The 22,561-nt window shown below is 42.7% G+C and overlaps 1 protein-coding gene across 12 annotated transcripts in view; it reads right to left on the bottom strand.

Moving 5' to 3' along the window:
• Nucleotides 1-22,561, bottom strand: part of LOC119905259 (ankyrin repeat and SAM domain-containing protein 1A-like) — a 61,590-nt gene that overhangs the window by 37,202 nt on the left and 1,827 nt on the right. For 11 of the 12 annotated variants that reach the window (XM_038722088.1, XM_038722091.1, XM_038722090.1 and 8 more), the window contains exons 2-11: nt 13,453-13,533; nt 13,069-13,225; nt 12,082-12,144; nt 3,052-3,348; nt 2,375-2,450; nt 2,159-2,260; nt 1,972-2,058; nt 1,644-1,813; nt 1,302-1,352; nt 558-690 (exon numbers count right to left, since the gene is read on the bottom strand). In XM_038722088.1, the coding sequence (XP_038578016.1) occupies nt 558-690; nt 1,302-1,352; nt 1,644-1,813; nt 1,972-2,058; nt 2,159-2,260; nt 2,375-2,450; nt 3,052-3,348; nt 12,082-12,144; nt 13,069-13,225; nt 13,453-13,533 (1,217 nt within the window). The remainder of the gene's footprint in view (nt 1-557; nt 691-1,301; nt 1,353-1,643; nt 1,814-1,971; nt 2,059-2,158; nt 2,261-2,374; nt 2,451-3,051; nt 3,349-12,081; nt 12,145-13,068; nt 13,226-13,452; nt 13,534-22,561) is intronic. The other variant, XM_038722096.1, reaches the window with a different exon arrangement.

The following is a 22,561-nucleotide window of genomic DNA, read 5'->3' as shown; positions in this document are numbered from 1 at the left end:
CTGTCCAAGCTCAAGAGTGGAGGAGGCAACAGTAAAAAGTCCCTTTTTTTCTAACACCATCATTTATCCGCATGGGGGAGGCATGATGACATCAGCGATTATACTCCAACCCTTCAGCTCAGTGACGTTTTCTAATGGTGCCAGTGAAGCTGACTAAGCTGGAATGCTCAAGGGGGTTGGTTTTAAAACATCTACATCAACAGCTAGGGATTCAAATGGCCTCCTAATTTAATCCCATTTAATCCAATTACATGCAGTGCCATTCATCAGCCACATCTAAAGAGGGTCTGCTCATGTATGGCACACACAGTCGTGACAAGGGGTTGACCATGTGTTTGAAGGCTCTCTTGCTGGTTAGGAATGTATTCAGAGTTTGTTGTGCTCAGACAGCATCAGTGGAGTAGAAGAAGTATTTTGGAAAATGAACCCAGCTCTTCACCAGCTCTCCTAAAATCCTGCTGGGAATGAGGGGTCACTGATACGCAAAGCATGTAAACAAAGAAATTTTTCATATAATTACTTCCTCCCTCTCGATTATACTTAAAGCAGGCAATTACCTTTATTGGACCGAGACTCCTGGCTAGGCGGTGGGACTTTGGTCTGTGCAGTCAGCAACAACTCATATGTGTGATCCTCTTCCTCCTCCACCGGCTTGCCTCTCTCGTCAATACTGCTATTAGTATACAGGGCCTGCAGAAAAAAAGGAACAAAGAGAGTGGGGCAACGAGAAAGTAGAGAGAAAGACAATTTAATGCACAGACGACTTGGAATGACTTGCTATTAAACATTCACTAAAGCTGGTTATATTTTAGGATCCAAATATCTCCTTCGGGGAATAAAATGTAACACTTGTATAAAATAAAATGTCCTTAATGTTCAACAATGCATCCTCTGTTGTCATCCACAGTTAAGGCCAGACAGGTTCTCTGATGTTGTCTCCTTTTCCACTTCACATTCCTCATTTTACTCCCCCGCTGCCTATACCCCATGCCGCACTCAGATGAATATTTATCAAGAAGTCGTTTGATTTGAGCACCAGTTGTGAAGAAAACAGTCATGACAGAGGTTGAGGCTACAAAGCACTGGCTTTTTCAGTGGCAGATTCATTATCCAACAGCCCCTGCGACACTGTGTTAACAAACCTTTCAGAAGAAGTAACTTTTAAGGGCAGTCCAGCAGCCATGACCATCCTGCGATGACTCGTAACTATACCATGCTACTAAACAGTACATGTGAGAATATGTAGTGAAAATGGCAACATGTCTCTCTTTATGATCTTAGCTTGTCACCTTTGACCTCACCTCTTCGTCATGACCAGGGCCAGGATGTGATGAGTGGACCAGGCGATCTTTCTGTAAATGAACAGAAATAATATAATAAACATACAGTTGCTAATCAATCTATTATTAGTCCATTGCAAGAAACAAGCCAAGTCACGCATTGCATACCCACTCTGTACCACAAGAAGTGTAATTGTGGAGGGGTTTGAGGCCCAGTCATGTGGATAGAAGACCACTATCACCCTCTAGTGGGAGTTCTGCCTTTTATCTCCTATAAAACCCTATGACAAGCTTATGATTTTGCCTACATGCATGTGTGTATGTTTGTGTGTGAGGGTGGGATCCAGCTCAACTACTGCTGACCTTTCCTGCTTCACTATCTGGCCGACCAGAGTCCCTGTCAGAGGACTTGCCGCTGGCGAGGCTGTCCAGAGAGTGGCATGAGGTGGCTTCAAACAGAGCCTCGTATGGGCTCTCTTCCTCAGGCCCCGGGGCCAGCCCCGAGATCAACTCACTCACCTTCTCCAGATCACCTATAACACAGGTCAGAATTTACAAAAGTACGCTAAACAAATTTAAAGATAACCCTCTGTTGCATTTTCTTGCTCTGAGTTTCCTGTTTAAACGGCTGACTGAATCACTGCTACAACAGTTCAAACACCCAACTTTTCAAACATCTGGTTAATCTTACCCTTTTTCCGCGGGCTGGGACTCTCCTGGGGCGGAGGGATTGGTGGTGGGGGGAGGTCAATGTCAGGGGGTTTTCCAGTCATGTGACCTGCAACAGACAAACAAGAGATTGTATCACAGCTGGTAAATGTGAAATCAAGAGGGACATTTGCCACCACAGTTCTCAGGTTTTCATGTTTGGTCTTCACCTAGGATGAGAGCAGCTATTGCTCTGCTCTTCTGGGAGGGCATGTCCTTGACAGTGTCCAGCGCTGTCAGGCCCTTCTGGTCAACGATGTTCACGTCGATACCTGGCGAATGACGACAGGGACAGTTGGTACAGGCAACAGTCAAGTGTTGTGTGTGGATTTTTGCAAACAGCAGCAAGTGATTCAAATGGTCCTTGCGTGGCACTGAAGTCTGACCTGCACTGAGAAGTTTCTGTACCACATCTGTCTTCCCAAACAACGCTGCTTCATGGAGGGCACTGCCTTTTTCCGTCTGAGCAGAAAAAGAAACCAGAAGTATTGAGAAAAAGGACAAACACCCCTAAATGACACAAATGTAATTCCTATAAAAATCAAAGCTCATGTTTGCTTCCTTCTATTATTATACTACTGCCAGATGAATAAGCCTGCAGCACCTGTTCTTGCACCCACATTTTAGTAAGATAAACAGTGTATGGCAACTTCCGGATTTATGCCCACCATCCGGTCCATTTCTTTACTGACAATTATGCAGTTGAGGACTCAAGCCGGGTCATTTTCCAGCTCAAAGGGCCATGCTAATTGAAACCTGCAGGATGCAAGGACTGAAGGGAAAAGTATCTTCAGACAGATGGATGGCACAGTTTGGTACAGAGTCAGAGCCACAGGGCCCACCAGGGGGAGCAAGGACAGCTTTGATACCACAGCAGTTCTTTTGCAAACTGAGAGCTTAAGAGTTTTACATTTAATCTCTTTAGTAGGAAGTAGCGAGAGGAAGTGCTGCAAGAACAGATTATGTTACCCAACATGATTTGGGCCCATGACAGTATATTAAGAAACACTTGAAAACTGAAGCTTTTAAGTTCACACACATGCACATATTGATAAAAACGCACCTCATAGTTGATGTCCATGCCAGCGTCCAGCAGCACTTCCACCACAGAGAGGTGTCCGTTCCGAGAGGCCAGATGCAGCGGAGTGTGTTTCTTGGTGTTACAGCTGAGCAGGTTGGGGTGGGCGACGAGCAGCAGCTTGACTACCTCCAGTCGGCCGTACAGTGCAGCCAGGTCCAGTGGAGTCTCAAACTTGTTGTTCCTCATGGTGGGGTCTGTCAGCTCCTCCAGCAGCAGCCGCACCACCTGGGAGTGGCCATACTGGGCGGCACAGTGCAGCGGTGTCTCATTGTCATTATTCTGTTGGGGTCGGATGAACGGATGAGAAGCAGCATGGGAAAATGGAAACATATGCATTCACAGGAAAGAACGTGAGATCAGGAGAGGGATGCGGGCTGAATCATGTTAATGAGAAAGAAGAGGTGACTCAGTGGAGTCATTGCGAGGTTAAACCAATCAGTGCAAAGAGCCCACCACACAGCAGATTAAAAGGTCATGAAAAAGCACCAACCATGATAAAGCACATAGTGAGTGGGATGGGGGTAGAGGACTGGCAGATATACATGGACTAATGAGGACAGGTGTTGGGGATGGCACAAAGTATCTGGGGGAGCTAGAGGACCAGAGGCCCCTGAGACAGGTGGGGACACGAGCCACTTGGACAAGAAGTCAGAACGTCACCGGTCTTGTGTAGTCACAAAGAGTGAGACCTGGCCCATTTGTTTTGTCCTGTCAATATGGGATCTATGAGGAACTATTCACACAATAGAGCACACCAAAGGCAACAAGAGTCACAACAATGTGACTGTTGTGTTTCTAGGGTAACTGAGAAACTGCATGATAGTGAGAAAAAGCAAGCATTGTCATTAATAATGTCATGTGGCACTAATGATGACAGTAGGGCCACAAAAAGAAATGATTTTCATTGTCTAGCGATATGACAATTGTTTTCTTGATTAAATACATGTGAAAATAGTGAAAAACGCCCACTGCAATTTCCCAGAGCACACGGTGACTTGTCCGACCAACAGTCCAAAACCCAAATATATTCAGTTTTTCAAATGATTTAAAACAAAGAAAAGCAGCAAATCCTTATATTGGAGAAGATGCAGCCAGAGTATTATCATCATTTATGACAATTAATTGATAAAAAAAACAAACAGCTGCAGATTTATTTTTCTGTTGAGCATCGACTTGATAAATCAACTTATTGTTTCAGCTAGATAATACAACTACAGCACATCTGCCAATATAATACTAAGTGACCTGGGTTACTGCATGACAGCAATGTAAACTCTTTAAATGTCTGTGTATTACATTATGTCACTGACTCGCAGGAACAGAGAGAAAATAGTGAGGAGAGGACTCTATAAGGATTAGAATACAAATCCTATCAACAGCCAGTCATTTCCTGGTGTCCTTCATGTTAAAAATGTTCACAAAAGTGAAAACCTAACATTTGGGCCAGTGTTTAAAAGAAAACTAAACTTTAGACCAACAAGCTATCAGACAAGCAGACAAAGAGCAATTAAAAGCAGTAATTACAATGTTAACTCAGTAAGTGGTGCTTATTGGATCTAATGACTCATATCCAACAACAAGATCAATGTCTAATAGACCTGAGAAGCTCCAGCAACACTGATGATCTCTAGCGTGAACATCCAGCAGGGGGCGAAGCCTGCAATCCAGGAGCAGTACAATCACTGCTCTCAAATCTCTCAAGGTGTGCCAGAATTGCAAACATGTCATTCTGAGCAATCTGCAAATAAAGTCTGCATAACACTACAGCAAGCTGGCTCTATTTAAATATTGTATAGGTGGGTGTGGCAGATAATGTTAGCTGTTGTGGAACCACATGCTCCAAGAGTCAGTCATTCCAGACACACACACAGCTACCTACAAAGGGCTGACAGCTGGCATGAGACGCCCCCACATGGCCTCGTCTGATGCCAGTCTGGGTGACTCCCAGAGGAACGTGCCAGCTGTGTCACTGAAGACAGGACACCGTGTGGAAGGGGGCAACAGGGCAGTTTGGGACAGGTGTCACTTGCCCCTTAAATGAGACCTGCCACCAGATGGGATCAGCAGGTATCTCCTTCATTGTTAAAGGGAGACGGCGAGATTGAGAGAGAGTGAGCAAGCGAGTGAGAGTGAGTGTATTGTGATTGTACTATACTGGCAAAGCAGGTCACAGCTTGAGCAGAGAGAGAAGAGGAGGGGTCTAAACAAAACGACACCTGCACAGAAGGCCGGATGAGGATGCTCTTGTCTTGGGTGAATTTGAGTGAATAAAGCAAATGAAAAAAGGGGGTTTAAAGCAGCCTTTCTGTGAGAACTAAACCAAAGCGACCTCGGGTTTCACCGCCTGGGTGGTTTCATCAGTTGGATTTGGGATTCTCTTTTCTGCAGTATTCTCTTCGGCTCAAAACAAAGTTGCCTGTGTGCACACAGAGATGGCCGGACCGCACATAAAAAGAGCATGCCGTCTCTCATCTGTGACGCACCAACACGCATTTGATGTAGCTTTTTAGAGAGATTTACTCTGAGTATTAAGATGACTTCAACAGGCAAACATACACTCTGTGATTACATCAGCATGATTCACTCCCTCAAATATGCAGGTCTGCCGCTTCAATAGTAATCCAAGTAAATCTAGCGTACAATGATTTACACAAAGCGTCCAAAACAACTGACTCAAACAGCAGGCCAATGGCAATTTTGGAAATGCGTGTACTACTAAAACATGAAACAGGAGTGCAACAGACACCTGGTGGACTGATACCTTGAACTTATGATTATGTTAAGACCAAGTGCCTCCCCTGCTATTGTGGTGGTCACTGCTCTATAGCTATGCGTCAGTTATCATCTGATAGCATTAAACATTGCTAGACTCGCTGATAGGAAACAAGCAGCTATGAAACATCAAGCCTCGCCTTGCCTCCTTTGACAAAAGCTATGCTACTCATGTTTTTCACACAGGGGTCTTCCACTGTAGGGCCTCTCCAGGAACTCCCAAATAGCCCCACACCAACATTCTGTCATAAAAAAACAAGAGCAAACAATGGCATGAGGGGAACTAAAAATTGATTTAAAACAAAATTATAGGAGACCGATAGCACTACAGCAAAAAAAAAAAAAAAAAAAAACCATTTCAAAACACTGTTCAACTAAATAGGTGATTATGATTTTCAGTGAAACACTTGTTCTTGTATAAAAAGGACTCCGTGAGCTCCAGCATGAAATTCACTATAAAAGAACACAATCAGCCTTTTCTCCACTGTCTCCACATCTACCACAGCCTAAGTGAGCAGTCAAAAAATAATGTACTAACAAGACAGAGCTCTGAAGGCTATTACACAAAATGGCACCAATGACTGGCAGCGTGGCTGGGAGAGAGATTAGAATTCATATGGCAAAGCCAAGACTTCCTGGACAGTACATGTTTTTATGAAAATCCTGTCTTCTTGACTGTGCTGCAGAATAAAACCTCATCCTGATTTAGACCTTGTGCATGTCGAACAAGAAGAGATTAAGATCTCCACTGGTGTCTGCTGCTGATTGATAAACCCTGCCCTAACTAGGAACATCTGGAGATTACGCTCCATTGGGTTTTCCTGCCGCTGAATACTGTGCGGATGAGGAAAAGAGGTGCACAGTGACAGAGAGAACAGAAGATGTTATGATTCTCACAGCCTGGGCCTGGGAGATGGTAACGTGCTTTGACTAGCGACCGCTGTCACGTGACGTGCTGGCTGGCAGCAAAGCGGGGCTGTAGTTACGTCACCCCCGGCCCCTGGTAGTGGTAGTAGTAGTGCTGGGTGGTGAGGGGTGGGCTGAGCAGCTGTTGCAGCTTGTGTGCCAAAGGGCTGCCTATGCTCGCTGCATGCCTGTGTCCACTGTCACAATCTGAAATCCTGCTAGTTTTTCGCATTCATACAAATGATGGATATCATCTCATGTGCACACGCACAAGAGGGTATCAGTTTGTGAGAGAGTTAAACAAATGTTTTGGAAATTCAGTATCCGGCTGTCAATTGCATAATCTAGACTTCTTAAAAATTGTATGGTACCACCCCCCCACTTCGCATTTAGAAGCACTATATAAACATTTAATAAATGGTTTATAACACACATTAGCAATTGTAAACAGATAAATTATTATTTTATTAATGTACAGGATTTAACAACAATTGTATCTTAACTTATGAAAACCCTTATTATTATTACTAGTACAACAACAACTATATTTTGCTATATTGTCATTATGTGTTTTTACATCAACCTCCAATAATGGATGCCCATAGGAGTTATAGGTGTTGATAAACAGATTATTATTCACCGATATCTGCTTACAACTACATTGCAGTGTGTTATAATGCATTTATTAAATGTTTATAGTCAACTTCAAGTCATTTCAATTTTACTTATTTAGCCCAATATCACAAATCACTAATTTGCCTAAGGGGGCTTTATGATCTGTACAGCATACAACACCCTCTGTCTTTAGACCCTCAATATGGACATGGAAAAACTCCATAGTTGCGGCCCTAATATCTTTCTCCATTTGTCAAGAGCCCCGTAAATACTCATCTATATTCCCAGTGTTCTTTCCATTAAATGCAAAGCAACAATAATATAAAGACTGATTCTAATAGTAGATTTTTATTGTTGGATTTATCACTGTCACTCATTACTGAGTAAACCGGCCTTACAGTTCTATAATGAGAGGAGTGTCTAACTGGCTTCCTGCCATAGATTGTGACTCTCCGTACAGTGGACTTTTTCTTCCTTTCAGAGGAAAGATTAGTTTCCCCCTTCATATTCCACTTGATTAAATGAGAAACACTTTCCAAACACAACTAACCTAAAAAGCTAGATATATATATATATATATATATTATCTCTGCTTCTCCTTCAGCAATGAATGGCTCCAACTGCCACAGAAGACACACCCTGAAACTTGCAAATGTGAATGCATGACAATGGAGAAATCCTAATCCTTCTGTTAAATAACAACACGGACCCTAAAGGGCTGGTCAGATGTGCATCAGCCACAAGTCCTGGAGGATAAGCAGCGAGCAGAAGATAAAAGGGAGGGGCTATGATGTGTTGTTGAGGGAAGAGCTGGACACCGAAGTGACAGACAGAGGGGATAAACGAGCGGACTGGTAGAACTCTGAGCGTTGTGCCTGGAGGAAGGAGTGGAAACACTGCTCCATTGATAATGAGGTGGCCAAATTCGAAGAAATTACTTCTGTGGCTGCCATCAGAAACCTTTCCCATGTCAGCCCCCTGAGATACTGCACACCAAGCCTGACAGAAAGACAAATGGATCCATTTCCAGTCCGAATATGAGCATATAACCATTCAAAGCAAAAGACATTTTGCTTTCATTTGTATTAAATGTCACTTATTTGCTCTTGAGCATCAGTTTTACTGTGTTTAAATTTGTCCAGAGTAATGTACAGTGCATTATGTTGTTTGATTTCACGTTAATGGCAGAGCGCCCAGACATCTGAGCCTGGGTCAGAGGAACTCATCTAAGCATATATTGTATTAGACATATGACCTATATAGGATGCTGAAACCTGGATGAGAGGTAGCGTGATATGTGTCTGGACAAACCAAGGGCTATATCTTATTATGGAGTAATATGCAGAATGTATGGTAATTAACAAAAAAAATGAGGTAAATTAAAATGGTTCATTAAAATAGCCTCTATTGAAGCCAGGGTTCCTACAATGGTTATTAAAACATGTAGTTTTCTCACAAACCTCTGTTGGAGCTGCAACCACAGAATGTTTGAACTTGCTTGAAAGATTATGAAAGATTATTATATTTAGAGCTGAAACCAGAGGTCTAACTTGACTCGATAATTAAAAGTTATGAGTGGCATAAATAAAACACCATGGAGAATATTAAATTATAAATGAGCTCACATTTTACATATACATATTCATGTATTTATTCATAACACATTTATTCAATTCTATATTGACAACTTCAAGAGATTAATGTACCAGTTTATTCAAAGTTAGGCTAGGTCTACCTTTTGCCTGTGACCATCCCAAAATGAATTGGGCAGCATGACACCCTTACGCTGAAGAGCAATTTTAAGCAATTTTGCTGGGCAATCTTGCTGGTGGTAAATCTGACTATGTTTTGAACGGATAGTGGCGGGCAGGGCGGGTGGCGGAGTGGTGTGGGAAGGGGATTACGGTAGTAATCTTTACTCATCACTACTCACTACTCACCACTGATGGCAACATTGTCTAGCACCATTGCTCTAAAGGTTGCTCCGTGTCATCAGCTTTCAGTTAGAGCCCTGGAAACGATTAATCAATTAGTCCAATGGCAGAAAATTTTATTGGCAACAATTTTGATCATTTATTCTTTTCTCTAGCAAAGTAAAAAAAGTTCTCTGGTCCTCAATTGTGAGGATTTTCTGCTTTTCTTTGTCTTTCTTTCATGATAGGAAATTGATAATTTTTCAGTTGGTCTGATAAAAAGGGTAATTGGTAGGAAATTTTTATGGCCGTTTTCCACCAGCAACAGTTATTCTAGGAAATAAGTCAGATTAATCCATAATGAAATTGATAATCAGTTTTTTGACTAATCAGTTACTGAACTAATCACTTCAGCTCCAGTGCCTACAACTTGTTTTTCAGTAATGTTCTAGAGCAGTATGCACTGCACCAGTGTAAGCCCAATATACAGATATACAGGCGGGTTCAGTCCAGGTCAGGTCCACTGGTTAGTGGTTAGCTGTCCCCCACTGAGGTATTTGAAACATCAAAATGGCCAACACACCAAGGACACTATCAGTAGGAAAGAGGTAAAATTAATAAACAATGTTCTGGCTGGCTTCCTGGAACAGAATGACAGAAACCTGGACCCAGTACAGGCCGATTCCTTAAGTGTCCCACTGAGGGACACTGAGGGACCACTGAAGCCCTAATAATCCACACACACCTTTCATGTCTGGCTAGCTCACTCTGCACAAACGCCACATCGTTCTACTGGGTCACTCACCACCACTGCACGACCAATAAGCCGTGACATGGTTACTATGACAACGTCCCACCTCTTCCTCTCCGTAGCAACGCAAGCTCCCAAGCACAAACTGGGAGGTGGGGAGAAGAAGAGGAGGAGGAGGAGGGGCAAATACACACATTTACACTCACACACAGAGAAGCAAGGCATGGAAAGCTCTCTTTGATGCTGATGCAAGGAGACTGGTACACTGAAATCCTCCCAGCCTCCTCCGCATCCTCATGAGATAGCTCTCTGGTCCTGGAGTGTGATGAGAGGGGAGGCAGGACACACCCCGCACACTCAGGCACAAGATGCCATCAACCATAACTACAACCATGTTTTTGATTTATTCATAACAATGCTTCAATTATTCAGACTCATGACCAGGTAGGTAGTGATCGCCAAACTATCCTATAAGTGTTTAGATGAATCCATAATCATCCATAATCTCCAGCAGACAACTAGACTCAATGTTAAATCCCTCAAATAGATTAAATGGAAAAAGAAAGTAAGACAATCGCTGACAACCAAAATTCACACACTCTAATATATAGCAGCATTAAAGAAAGCCGGCCTTCCCATCCAGACACTAAGAAGATTAGTTCAGGGGAAATGTGAAAAAGCTCAAATATAGTGTACAGCTTCATCTACAGGCTTGGATGGCTTTCCAGCTCTGCCTGCTGAAAATGCAATCATGGAGCGACCAGTATGTTCCAGTGCTCTGACTGTCAGAGACAATGTCAGCTCTCAATATGCTCACAATAACAATGCTAACATGCTAATGTTTAGCAAGTCATGTTGACTATGTTCACCATCTTAGTGTAGCATGTTAACAGGCTAACATTGGCTAACTAATTAAACGAAAACAGCTGAGGCTGATTTGAATTTGATTTGCATGTATGTGGTATTGGTAAGTATTGGACAAATTAATAAAATTTGATATGATAATGGTGCTAGATGAAAACTCAGATGATCAAAGTAATGAAAATTCCTCTGGAGGGGAACAAGAATGTGTGTACCAAATGTCACGACAATCCATCTAATAGCAGTAGAGGAAAAGTGAAGGGATCACCAATGTCACTAGTATTCATCCTATGGGGACCATGAATGTTTGTTTTTGAGGTATTTCAGTCTGGACAGCGGTGGACCAACAGACTGACCAATATTGCCAAACCTAGAGCCACATTCCTAGCATGGTTAAAAATATAAGAATTGGTCACTTGCTCCTATGTGTATTATAATAAACTAAATACTTTTGGCTTTGTAGCTTAAGGTCAGATTGTATTAGGGTAACACTTGTTTACCATTTGTTATGTTGTTTATAGTGTACATGATTAATTTAGTAATTGAATGATGACAATAACCACAAGCACTACACAATGCATCTATGTGGCACTCAATTTGTAGCAATACACAATCCATCAGCCAATTGAGCTTTAATTGTTAGTGTGGTTTGGGCAGCCAGTATTTTCTCCTATTGCTGGCTGTGTGGTGCCAACAACTGCACTACTTCAGGCTGCCTATTATACACATCTTCATATCAATTTCCCTATATTTTTAGCACCACAGGAAAAAACACCCAGACTCACAGATCACCTGCAGTGGCCCTCAGAAGACCAGCACTGACTGAACTTTCTCTGGCATTGTTTCTAAAACCTAGTTTACTCCTGATCCTGATTGTATGGCTGGTAAAACAATATTGTAACATGTAGCAAAGTTACCTTCTGTGGTGGAGGGCATGTTGTAATGCAGTGTCACTCATGTTAAACATAACATCTCAAAAAACGTTGGAGATCACAAGTGAACATGAGCGGAAAAGCCAGAGGATAGGGATCTATCGATAGTCAGTAAAATTAAAAGCCTCCCCATATCTCTGCAGCACAGTGGCCCCACAAGCAGCAGCAGCAGCAAACGAACCCCAAGCACAGCAAGCCAACACAGGAGCATAGCAAAGAAGGCACTTCAAAAGGAAATGTTTCGGCAGCACTGTGTACACACCTTGGCATTAATATAGGGGTCAAAGGGCCCACAGCGTTTGAACTCTTTATGGCTTACAGAGCTCTGCGAGGGAGGAAGAGAAGATAGGCCAATGGCTTTGGTTCAGACAAGCAATGAACAAATGAATGATGATCACAAATGAGTCTGACTAAATAAAGATGAGAAAAAAATTAGGTTGAGTTAATGAACAATCAGATGTCATGAACAGGCAGGGAGAAATGACACAAAATGAGACAAATATACTTGTTCATCTATTGCTACATTTGATGGTGGCACATTTGATAAAATGTTATGGCTCAGGCTACATATGTGGAGCTCATAATGGGTCATTTCTCCGACATCCCAAATAGGACAGCCCAGAGATGGTGCCGACCTGGAGGCCGTCTGTGCAGTAAGCAACCAAACAAAATATGAAACAAATGAGTTGAAACAGTTAAAATGGTTAGCAAACAAGCACTTCTCACATTAGCATGGCGTCAAAGCACTTCAAGTATCACAGTAGAAGTCAGACTCGTGATGCGCTGATGTTAATGAACTCTGGTCACAATCTTTTTGACATTTACAATGTTCAAATACAGTTAAGAGCATGCCATGCTGAAGAAGAATTTGAAATATCTCCACGTGGCATTTAGTTGCTAAAAATGACTTCCTTACCAAGTTGAAAAATAACTGACTTTCTAAGGCTGCTGACTAAACCATTACAACTCTCATTGTGAAACTAATAGAAGTCAACACATGAGCTGAAAAGCAAAGCGTTCAGGATTATAACCTACATTTTCTTTACTTTAAAAGAGGCCAAAAATGTTACACAGACACATATAATATACAAACTCTGAACAGATGGAGGAACAATACAATTTAGTACTGATGTCATTTCACAACTCACGATATTATCAGCATGGTAAACCCAAACTGAAACCTTAAAAGGGAAGAAGAGAGAGACCACGACACAAACACATAAGAGTATATGCAGCCCCGGCGCCAGACCTGCTCATTGAGTTTGGGGTGTGAAGGTCCTTGGTGAATGAGCAGTTTGACGATATGTTCATCTCCCTTCCACGCAGCCAGATGAAGAGGGTAGCAGCCCTTGTTGTCAGCGATGTTGGTCAAGGCCTCGTTTCGTAGCAGCACCTCCACCACCTCGCTGCAGATGAAGGAACAGAAAGTGCAAGTCAGAAAAAGCTAACACCATAAACCACACGCTGAAATACACACAGACTATGCAAACACCCAATCAATATCTTTATCTTCCCAGTGGGACAATTGTCTGTGAGGGCAGACCTCATTTAATGTAGGGCATTAACAGAAGGGCTGAAACAGGCTCCAACACAGGCATTTCTCCCAATTCCCGGAGATATTTATCACATCTACCTGTGTCCATTAAGGGCAGCGTGGTGAAGAGGGGAGTATCCAGTGCTGTCCACACAATTCACATTGGGGCCTCTCCAGATACTGTTAGGAGTAGACAGGATTGTTAGGCAGAAAATACACACAGCACAGACACACCAAACAAACAGGGCCTCTGTAAAGTGTCTAACTGTGGGTGTGACTGATTCTGTTCTGATTGCTAACTCAGGGTCCCAGTCTCTCACGGCAGCCACTTCACATCACAGCCCAACCCCTCCTGCACACAGGTGAGGGGGAACATTCATGCACTCTCTCTCTCTCTCTCTTTCTAGAGAAACATGTGAGAGGACAGGAATGAAGAAGCACAGGCCTGCAGCAGCGTCGAGCCGGAAAATAAGGAAGGAAAAGAAACACTATCACACCGAGCACCGGCTAAGATGAGCCAATTATGTCTGGTTTACAGTGACTCCATGCAACTTCAGCCTGATTATTCTAGGCAATGTCCTGAAACAGAATAGGCTTTTGTTATGCAGTGGGAGCAACAACAAACAAAGCATTGGGACAGAGCCAGAAAACATTGAAGAGGGCAGAGTGTAAGGTAGCCAAACATTAGCGCGGCACTCTCATTCACTTGAGCTGAACTCAGCTTGTCAGCTGAGATTGGTTTGTTTCTTTTAATTTGCAAAGAGCTCTGTGGTGAGAGGGGAAGAGGACGATGATAGAGGGTGGGGGCAGGACAGAGAGATGGAGGGAGTCATTTAAGAAGCTAAAGGATGTCTGGTGAGACAGAGTGCCAGGGCTGGGATGCAAGGCTCTCTGAAAGACCTTAACACATACTAAATAAATCATGTGACACGGAAATCCCAGCACTAGTGAACCAAATATCTGAGACCACAGTCGTTTTGCCAAACAGAAAGGGAATGGGAGCAAAACCAGTGGGCCTCACAGAGAATCATTCATGAATGGGAGCGAACATGAAGAAAATGAAGAGAGATCTTATTTACTTTTTTTACTATTTACTTAGCTCTTGATATATTATAGAAAACTGTCTCAAAACAAATGCAAGCTACTGATTTGAAAGAAGGATAGCTTCATAAATTATGACAGGCTTGATTTTGATGCTGGTGAGTAATTTCTCTGAATAAAGCCTTTGGCGGGAACAGCACATGGCTATTTGCAAATGTTTTTAGCGTAGAGAAAAACAATTTAACATCAGCTCCACGAGTTGAACACTCTCACAGACACAATATGAATTGATCCATGACCGAATCAGTGTCTAGAGGGCGTAGCCTCCTGATATCAGCGACAGTGCTTCTGTGTGACTTCACACACACACACACACACACACACCCCGGTTTTGTCGCAGTAATGGCTATTTTGCCCCCCTAAAATACATCTCCCGTAATAGAGCAGCCTGCAATTACACAGTCAGAGCCGTCTCATTAAATAAGTGTCTTGGAGGGCTCTATAGCCTGCAGAACAATGGGCCCGACACAGCTCAGACACACAGGGATGCACACACTAAACTAGTCATAACCTAAGCCGTTTATTTCTTACAGCAGACTTTCTGGGTCTCATCTAACCAAGCCAGGCAGCCATGAAGATATGGGACATCAAAAGCAGGGCATGCTGGGAGGAAATACTCGAGTGGGAAAATGTGGCGGGAAGAAATGCTGGAGATTGATACATTTCTGGTAGTGAGGCGGGAAAATGTGTGAGCTACGATTATGTCAGCTCTTTAGGCATCACACAGACACACTTCCTTTCCATTCCTCCAGAAGCAGTAAAATTTATAGTCAAGATTACAGCAACTCTGTCTTGTACATGAACACTGAATACATCAAAAGGGAAAACTGAGACAGGGACCTCTAGTTGCTGTCCTAGATAAAGAGTTATGTAACGGCTTACAGCAAAAACCCCATAAACAAATTAACATAAACATGAACAGTGAAGAGTGAACTGCGCAATTGAACAAAAACAGGCATTGGGCAGTAACAACTGCCAGAGTAATACAAGAAGACGGGTTTGGGAACATTACTAACTTGACTTTGTGATTCCATTGCATTGATTGTCATGTTGTGCAAGTGAACATTAGGACATTTAATAGCTTTAAAGACACAGCAATATAAATATTATCATATCTTGTGTTATAACACAGTAGTTCAAGTCCAGATTTTAAAATAAATGACTCTTGGGAAACAATATGTTTCCATCTTGCTTGGTTTAAAATCCATTTAGTCAGATGTATCATGAGACATATTGCAAGATTTCCCTTTCACAGTCAAAGTTATCAAAAAAAGGCTAAAATATATGATGCCTTAGCACACTGGTTCCCCCTCAGCAGTCATGACTAATGCTTCATTGCCAAAAAGTTCTAAAAATGCACTAAGAAAGACAAATATTGTGTCACATCAGCCACATGGCCAAAGAAAACCTTGCTGAGGTGTAATGCATTCCAAGCCACACTATGATGTCGCTTTCTGGTTTCCATTTTAATAATATTGCAGCTCTAATCTGGGATGTGGGTATGCTATCAAAACCACCTGCATGCAAAGTGAACATGATGTCTGCTCATTCAATTTTTTCACTGTCATAGTGTTTAAATTTGCTGTAAGCAGAGCTGCCTGTAGTAGCAGCTGCAAGTGCAGTCCAAGTGTTACATCCTCTGAGCATTTTGGCAGCACGGCACTCAAGGGCATGAGTCAGAGTGGTGCACAACAATCCACTTCATCCTCTTACTACGGCTCACAACCAACCTCACTGAGGGACCGGGCTTAGGCCCTTAGCAGGGCAATGGGCAAAACAGAGTTGATTTGGTTTGGGAGGGGCACATTCATGCAAACCTACTGAGGAATTCCTGTTTGAAAGGCTGAGCTAATCCTTAATTTCCCTGAGGGAATATCAGCGGGATGAAGCTGGAGTTTGAAAACGATTCTGGGGGGGCTGTAATTCTGTGTTGTACAAAGCCTGGCCAGTATGACAGGAGGAAGGATAATAACATTTCCTGTCTTTCATGTATTCTCTGCATTTAGTCTACTGATGTTAGTCACACATACTGAAGATATTTTTTTTTTTTAAAGACACTCATTTCCAAAATATGTGGGCTTAAACATAAATCTCCACTGTGCTTTATTCTGAAGTCCAAATGCCATGGAGCTCAGTAATTAAATGCACAAACAATGCAAAAAAAGACTGGAGTTTGGTTTGCAGCCATGATTCTCACACCAAGTGACTTAACTATCAGCTAAGTTAAGTTTATTGATGCCTTTAAATCTATTGGTCAGTTCATAGTTGATAAATTGATCCATATTCACTGATCTTTGTCAGACAGGTAAGCAGGTAGAAAAAAACAGGGATGCATCATATATCATAAGGATTCATCTTCTTCTTTTTTTTTGCTATATATTGCAATCAGGACAAACTAGAATTTCTAGTTTCATTGCCCTGCAGAGCAACTATTCTAGTGCACAACTTGCATCAACAAGTTAGCAAATTTAACAACACAGGTATTCAGAGTAAAGGTTTCTATTTTTCCAGTATCCTACAGTGGAACCAAAAGTCATGATTTATGATTCCATGTTTATTCATGTAGCCTTGGGGAATAGGCAAGGCAAAATTCAGGTTTAGGTTTAAGCAAATAAGAACCCAGGTGAGCATGTGAACCTGGTGTCAAATAAACAGATTCGTCCTGCAGCCTATTAGCGGTATGGCCACACTGCCAGGGATTAGTCTAGCCCAGGGCAGGGAGCCCAGTAGTGACTGGCGCATGTCAGCCACCGTCAGGGAAATTGGGCTTAATTATGCATACTGCTGGCGGGTGTTGAAACCAGATGCCCCGCAGCCAAACAGCCAAACTGAACATCGGCAGAGAGACTCGAGCACCTGCCAGAGTCCTCCAGGCCAGCTGAGGCATCCTCTCACTGACTTGACTTAATGAGCTCTGTCAAGATACCACGCTGGGACCAAAGCTCTGCTACTCTATTAAAGTATGCAAACTCGTCATGCAGGTTGTTCCAGATCTGATAAATGGACAGTGCATGTACTGCATTGTTCTGAAGGAGTATTACAAGTTAGGGAGCACAGGGAAACAAACTTCAAATCTGTGACATAGCTATGAATGGCCTACAGCCATGCTTACAGCTATGTGAGGCTGCATTTAGGCACAACAGGGTTTTGAGCTAAATGCTACCAGCATCATGCTAACATGCTCACAATGACAATGCTAACACACCTGTGTTCAGCAGGTATAATGTTTATAAAGTGAGCCCTCTTAGTTTAGTGTATTAAAAGCATGCTAACATTTGCTAATTAGCACTAAACATAATGTACAGCTGAAGCTAATGGGAATGTCATTAGCTTTGCAAGTTTTTGTATCATCGATCCATCCATCATCTATAACCGCTTATCCGTGCAGAGGCGCGGGGGGGCTGGAGCCAATCCCAACAGACATTGGGCCAGAGGCGGGGAACAACCTGGACAGGTCGCCAGTATCAGATAATGTGACATTTTAAAATGTCAAAATGTATGACGCTGTTAGATTAAGAGTTAAGGGATCACCAAAGGTAACATTTATTATAATTCATCCTGAGGGGGACATGAATGTCTGTACAAACTTGCTAATCCATCCAACAGTTGTTGAGACATTTGCCATCCATAGAACAATGCTTGATAAAATCTTTTTATAACAGAAGTGTGTGACAATAAACATTTTAACGAGGCTGCTGAAAGATCCTATGATGCCTAGATGCCACAGTAAACAACTCCAGTTAAAAGGGAACAGAAAATACTGAAATGAAGATGACAATATGGCAGCTCATTTGCCAATACAGTTGTAATGCACAAAGCCCAACTGAATCTTCATTGTGTATTAACATGCCATGGTGAGCATTTCACAAAGCTGTGTGAATAAACAGCAGGAGGTGTGAATAAACTGTGTAGGCCCACAGACTATGATCAAGGCAGTGCTCATGTGCTCCAATCAGAATCAAAATGATAGCCATGGAAAACACTGGTTGCTGGCTGAAAAGGTGGGATGAATATAGAAGAAAAGAGACGAGTGAGAAAAAAAGGAAAAAACATTCAGTCACAGCCTGTCTTCCAACAAGCTGGCATTTCCCACAGTGACTTCAAGACAGATGCCACTGCACAGCTACACACATCTCGCCATTTCATACAGGCATCCCCTGGACATTTTGCTTGAAAGAGGAAGCTGATGTATAATTTTAACTAAAATCTTGCCGGATGGATAGGCAGTTATTTTCACTTATGCTGACAACCCACTTCTTGAAATAGCACACAACTTCTGACTTATCTAGTTTGCACAGTTGAAGATTTTTGGCAAACACTGCTCAGTTTGCTCACAAAATTCATCAGCAAAGTCATTCTTTAACATTGGCACAGCCATTTTGTAAGGTTGTTATTAAGTTTTCGTGACCATAAGATATGTATTTGTCACACCTTATTCATGATATGTGTGTCTGAAAGTAGGTGTGTTTCACAGTTTCAGTTGGTTGCCAATGTGCTTAGTCATGTTGAGGCTAATCCAGTCCAGAATACTTTGCTGCAAACTTTTTATACGGTTTGCACAAATATCAAAAGGAAGGAAAAGGGAATTACACAAAAAAGATCCAGGCATTTGTTTCCTGTATGAACATATTGAGGGCAGTGCCATTACTCTGGCTCCAAACACAACATGTTTGAAGTTTGGAGGTGGAGTGGAGGTTGGCGTGGGCCCAGCAGGTGGGCAAGAAGACTGCTGAGAGCAACAGAATGGGAGAGAAAAGAAGACGCCAGCCAGACAAAAATGTCTGGGTAGGGGGCTGCTAAAAGCCAGCTAACAGGCGGCTAACACACATGTAGGCCTGCAACAGTTGAGAGGGTGGGCCTGACGTCTCTACACGTTGTGGTTGTACTTCTTCCGACAAATGGGTTCAAAAACAGACCCCACACACAGAGATACGCCACAACCTCACCAGCCTTATCTTTTCCATTTGTCCCTTTGTTATTATAAAGGTTTTCAGTGAGTGGGGTGAAACAGAGTTCACGTAAACAGACATACATACGAATCAGTAAATGAGTGTTGCTGTCCTGCTCATACATAGGCAACTTTCCGTTTCTTTTACAACAAGAAGCACAGAGTGATGAAAACCTTGAGGTTTCTTTCTTAGAAACCAGAGCTTTAAGAGACACTAATGTGTGTTAAGCACTTTGCAATATTGTGAAAAGTGCCATAAAATGTATTTATTTTTATCATATTTTTATCATCATTGCTGGTCTCCCGAACAGAAAGGCCTTTAATTTCTATTTCTTGTAGTTTCCTACAAACGAATCAAGAAACCCCTGACCCACTTAGATGAAAGCTATTTTTAGTCTACCACCACTAGGTTGAAGTAAAAATGGCTACATACTATAACATATTTGTCGGTTTCTGCCCCCCCCCCCCCCCCCACCCCCGACACACACATATGTGGAATTCATCATTGCTACTAAATGCCTTTCTGCCTGCTTTCTCAGACTACACAAACATGGGCTGTCAACATATCATGGAGAGCATCCCAAACTCAGATGCTCCTGGAATGCTAACATGGGGGTGTTGGATTTCCTAGTTACCACTGCTCCCTCCTGGGTTGAACCAGCTACAGTTTCCTGCAGTTCAGAGGTCAACAATTGATGAAATGTGACTGCCAGATCTGCTGTTTGCCCAGCTTTTAGCTACCTAGGATCTGAGGCTCTTGCCAGTGTTGTAAAAGTGATAGAAACCGCCTCGTTAACTCCGTCTGCCTGCACAAACAGCTGGCAGTGACACAGTCTGCATGAACTTTGGTAGCTACAATGAAACCCAGCTAAGGACTGAGGATGCCAGCGTCCTGCTGTGAGGCTGTCATCTGCAGACACACCACCCCAAGTCCTACAGTGCACCTTCACACTCAGTGAATTCTACATGCACAAAGATCCTAATAACAGAGATGCTCTAGGAGAAATTTTGCTTTCAAAAAGGGACAGCATTAGCTAGTTCTTATGCAGCAGATATGTTCTCAGCTGACACACAGTCTGACACCATGGGTGAGCTTGGGATGAGCCAGAAATGGTGGATGTAATGGGATGGAATGATCTGGAGTTGTGCCCAAGCCTCTTAAAATGCTGAGCAAGTCATCACGCTGATAAAAATGCTTTCCTCACTAGCATTTAGGGAGAGCAATAACATGTTATAGAGAATTCAAGAGGCCTTGTAAGCTCCACTTGTATTAGCCTATAGAAAAATATTGTCTAAATGAGTAGGACACTCTAAATAGGTGGTCCAATTCTATCCAAATGACAGCTCAATTTTCTTTGTAAAACTAAAAAGTACAGAAAAGGCCCAGAATGGTCTTAAGGGACTCATATGAATATGAAAAGCCATCATTCTACGCTTTGTCAGTGGGACAAAGGACATGGCTGTGAAGCTGGGAGACGAGCCCTCATCTGGCTAAGCTCTCAGAGCGTCCGTCCAGAACTCCATGCATTCCTCTGTTAATTTCCCCTCAGTGGGCAGGCACTTTCCCTGCCAAGGACTTGTCTTACCTCCGGTCTGACCGCAGCAGCTGCCCGTGTTTGGACAACCTAGGCCAGAAAGTGTAGTGAAGAGCTCTTCCTGTAGACCTCTGGGATCAAAACAGGTCATGGGGCCCTACTGCAACCACCACTGCACGATAGCACAATGAATGTTACACCGTGACCTTTCTACTCCAGGAAGCCCTACCCTGCTCATTTTGGTGTTAATGGAGCACCACCGGACAAATGTTTGGGGCGGTGGCAGTGTTAAACATGCCGGGGTCCATGTCTATCCCGTGGCAACCGATGGGATGCAGCCTCCTGGGAAAGGAGACATTCCGCAGAGGAGCACTGTACAACTGCCTGGTTACAAAAACACTGCAAGTCTTGACATGCGCCCCATTCCAGAGCAAGAACGGCAAAAATCTAGTGGAAAACACACACAACACACCTTCAAAGAATTGTAATGAAGGGCATGATGGGTTAGATCATAGCCTGTGGTTTACTCTGAACATTAAACAGGTAGTTGTTATTGACTATTTGTGGATATTTTGGAATAATATCCTTCTAAAACAGCAGGAGACACAACACGTCTAATTAAATGACTGTTTAGGCTACAGACCAACTAAAGTTACAAAGATGTTTTATCACGCACGTAGAAGTTAACATGCTTGTAACAAAGTGAAGTGCAGTGGGAGTGTAAATAATGCATCCCTTTCTACAGTTGACTTCACAGCCAACACAGGCTAAAATTTGCTAAAGCCAGATTCTACAGATCAAATCTCCTCTAACAGGATTACAGGCCTGCACTTTTCTAACAATGGTTGACGATGTTACAAAGCAATTCTGGTCAAGGAAAAATAAAAGAAACACACCTGCACACACACACACACACACACACACACCAAACCACAGCCTGTGCAACTGTAGTAATTTACCGTTATGTCTTTAAACGTATTGACATTTTGATTATGCAAACTAAATCAAATGTCATACACAATAGCAACAGTCCCCCGGGGTTGCCCTGTGGTCATCTTGCAACTTGTTATATTCTAAAAAGCCTGTCCTATAAGCTCAGGTGTCCACGGGCAACAGGCTTTTTAAGTTTATACACCACTGGTTAATTCATTTCCTGCAATGTCTAGCCAATAACTTCCCAGAGCTGTCATTGCCAAACATTGATTGCTCAAGTCAGAATAGATGACACAATGGGCTCCTCAGTCCGCCCACACATCTGTGAGGGAGAGACGGAGCGGGCCTTGACTGCATGACATCTCGGAATTGGATTTCCGATTAGACGGGTTTAATGTAATTACCTTGAGTACATTGTGCAGTCTGCACTAAGTAACACAGCAATGCATCACCCTGAGCCTCGCCGTAACACCCTCAGATGAAGGTGGCCGGCACTGAGCTCCCAAAGGAGCAATATTATATTTTTATTGACAGACGATCACCTGCGAGTGCTCAACATTAAAACAAAGGTGCAAAGAAGCCACTTGTATGCTTTTGACATGCAGCACTTTGCCCGGCCATACATTTTATCTTAACATAGCTTCAAGCTGTATTTTGCTTTTATCTATAAGGCAGACATATAAAAGACTGT

This window comes from Micropterus salmoides, unplaced genomic scaffold (genome assembly GCF_014851395.1).
Source record: "Micropterus salmoides isolate LMB-PRFRI ecotype aquatic unplaced genomic scaffold, ASM1485139v1 Ms_hic_scaffold_16, whole genome shotgun sequence".
Lineage (NCBI taxonomy): Eukaryota > Metazoa > Chordata > Actinopteri > Centrarchiformes > Centrarchidae > Micropterus > Micropterus salmoides.
This window is presented reverse-complemented; position numbering and strand designations above follow the sequence as displayed.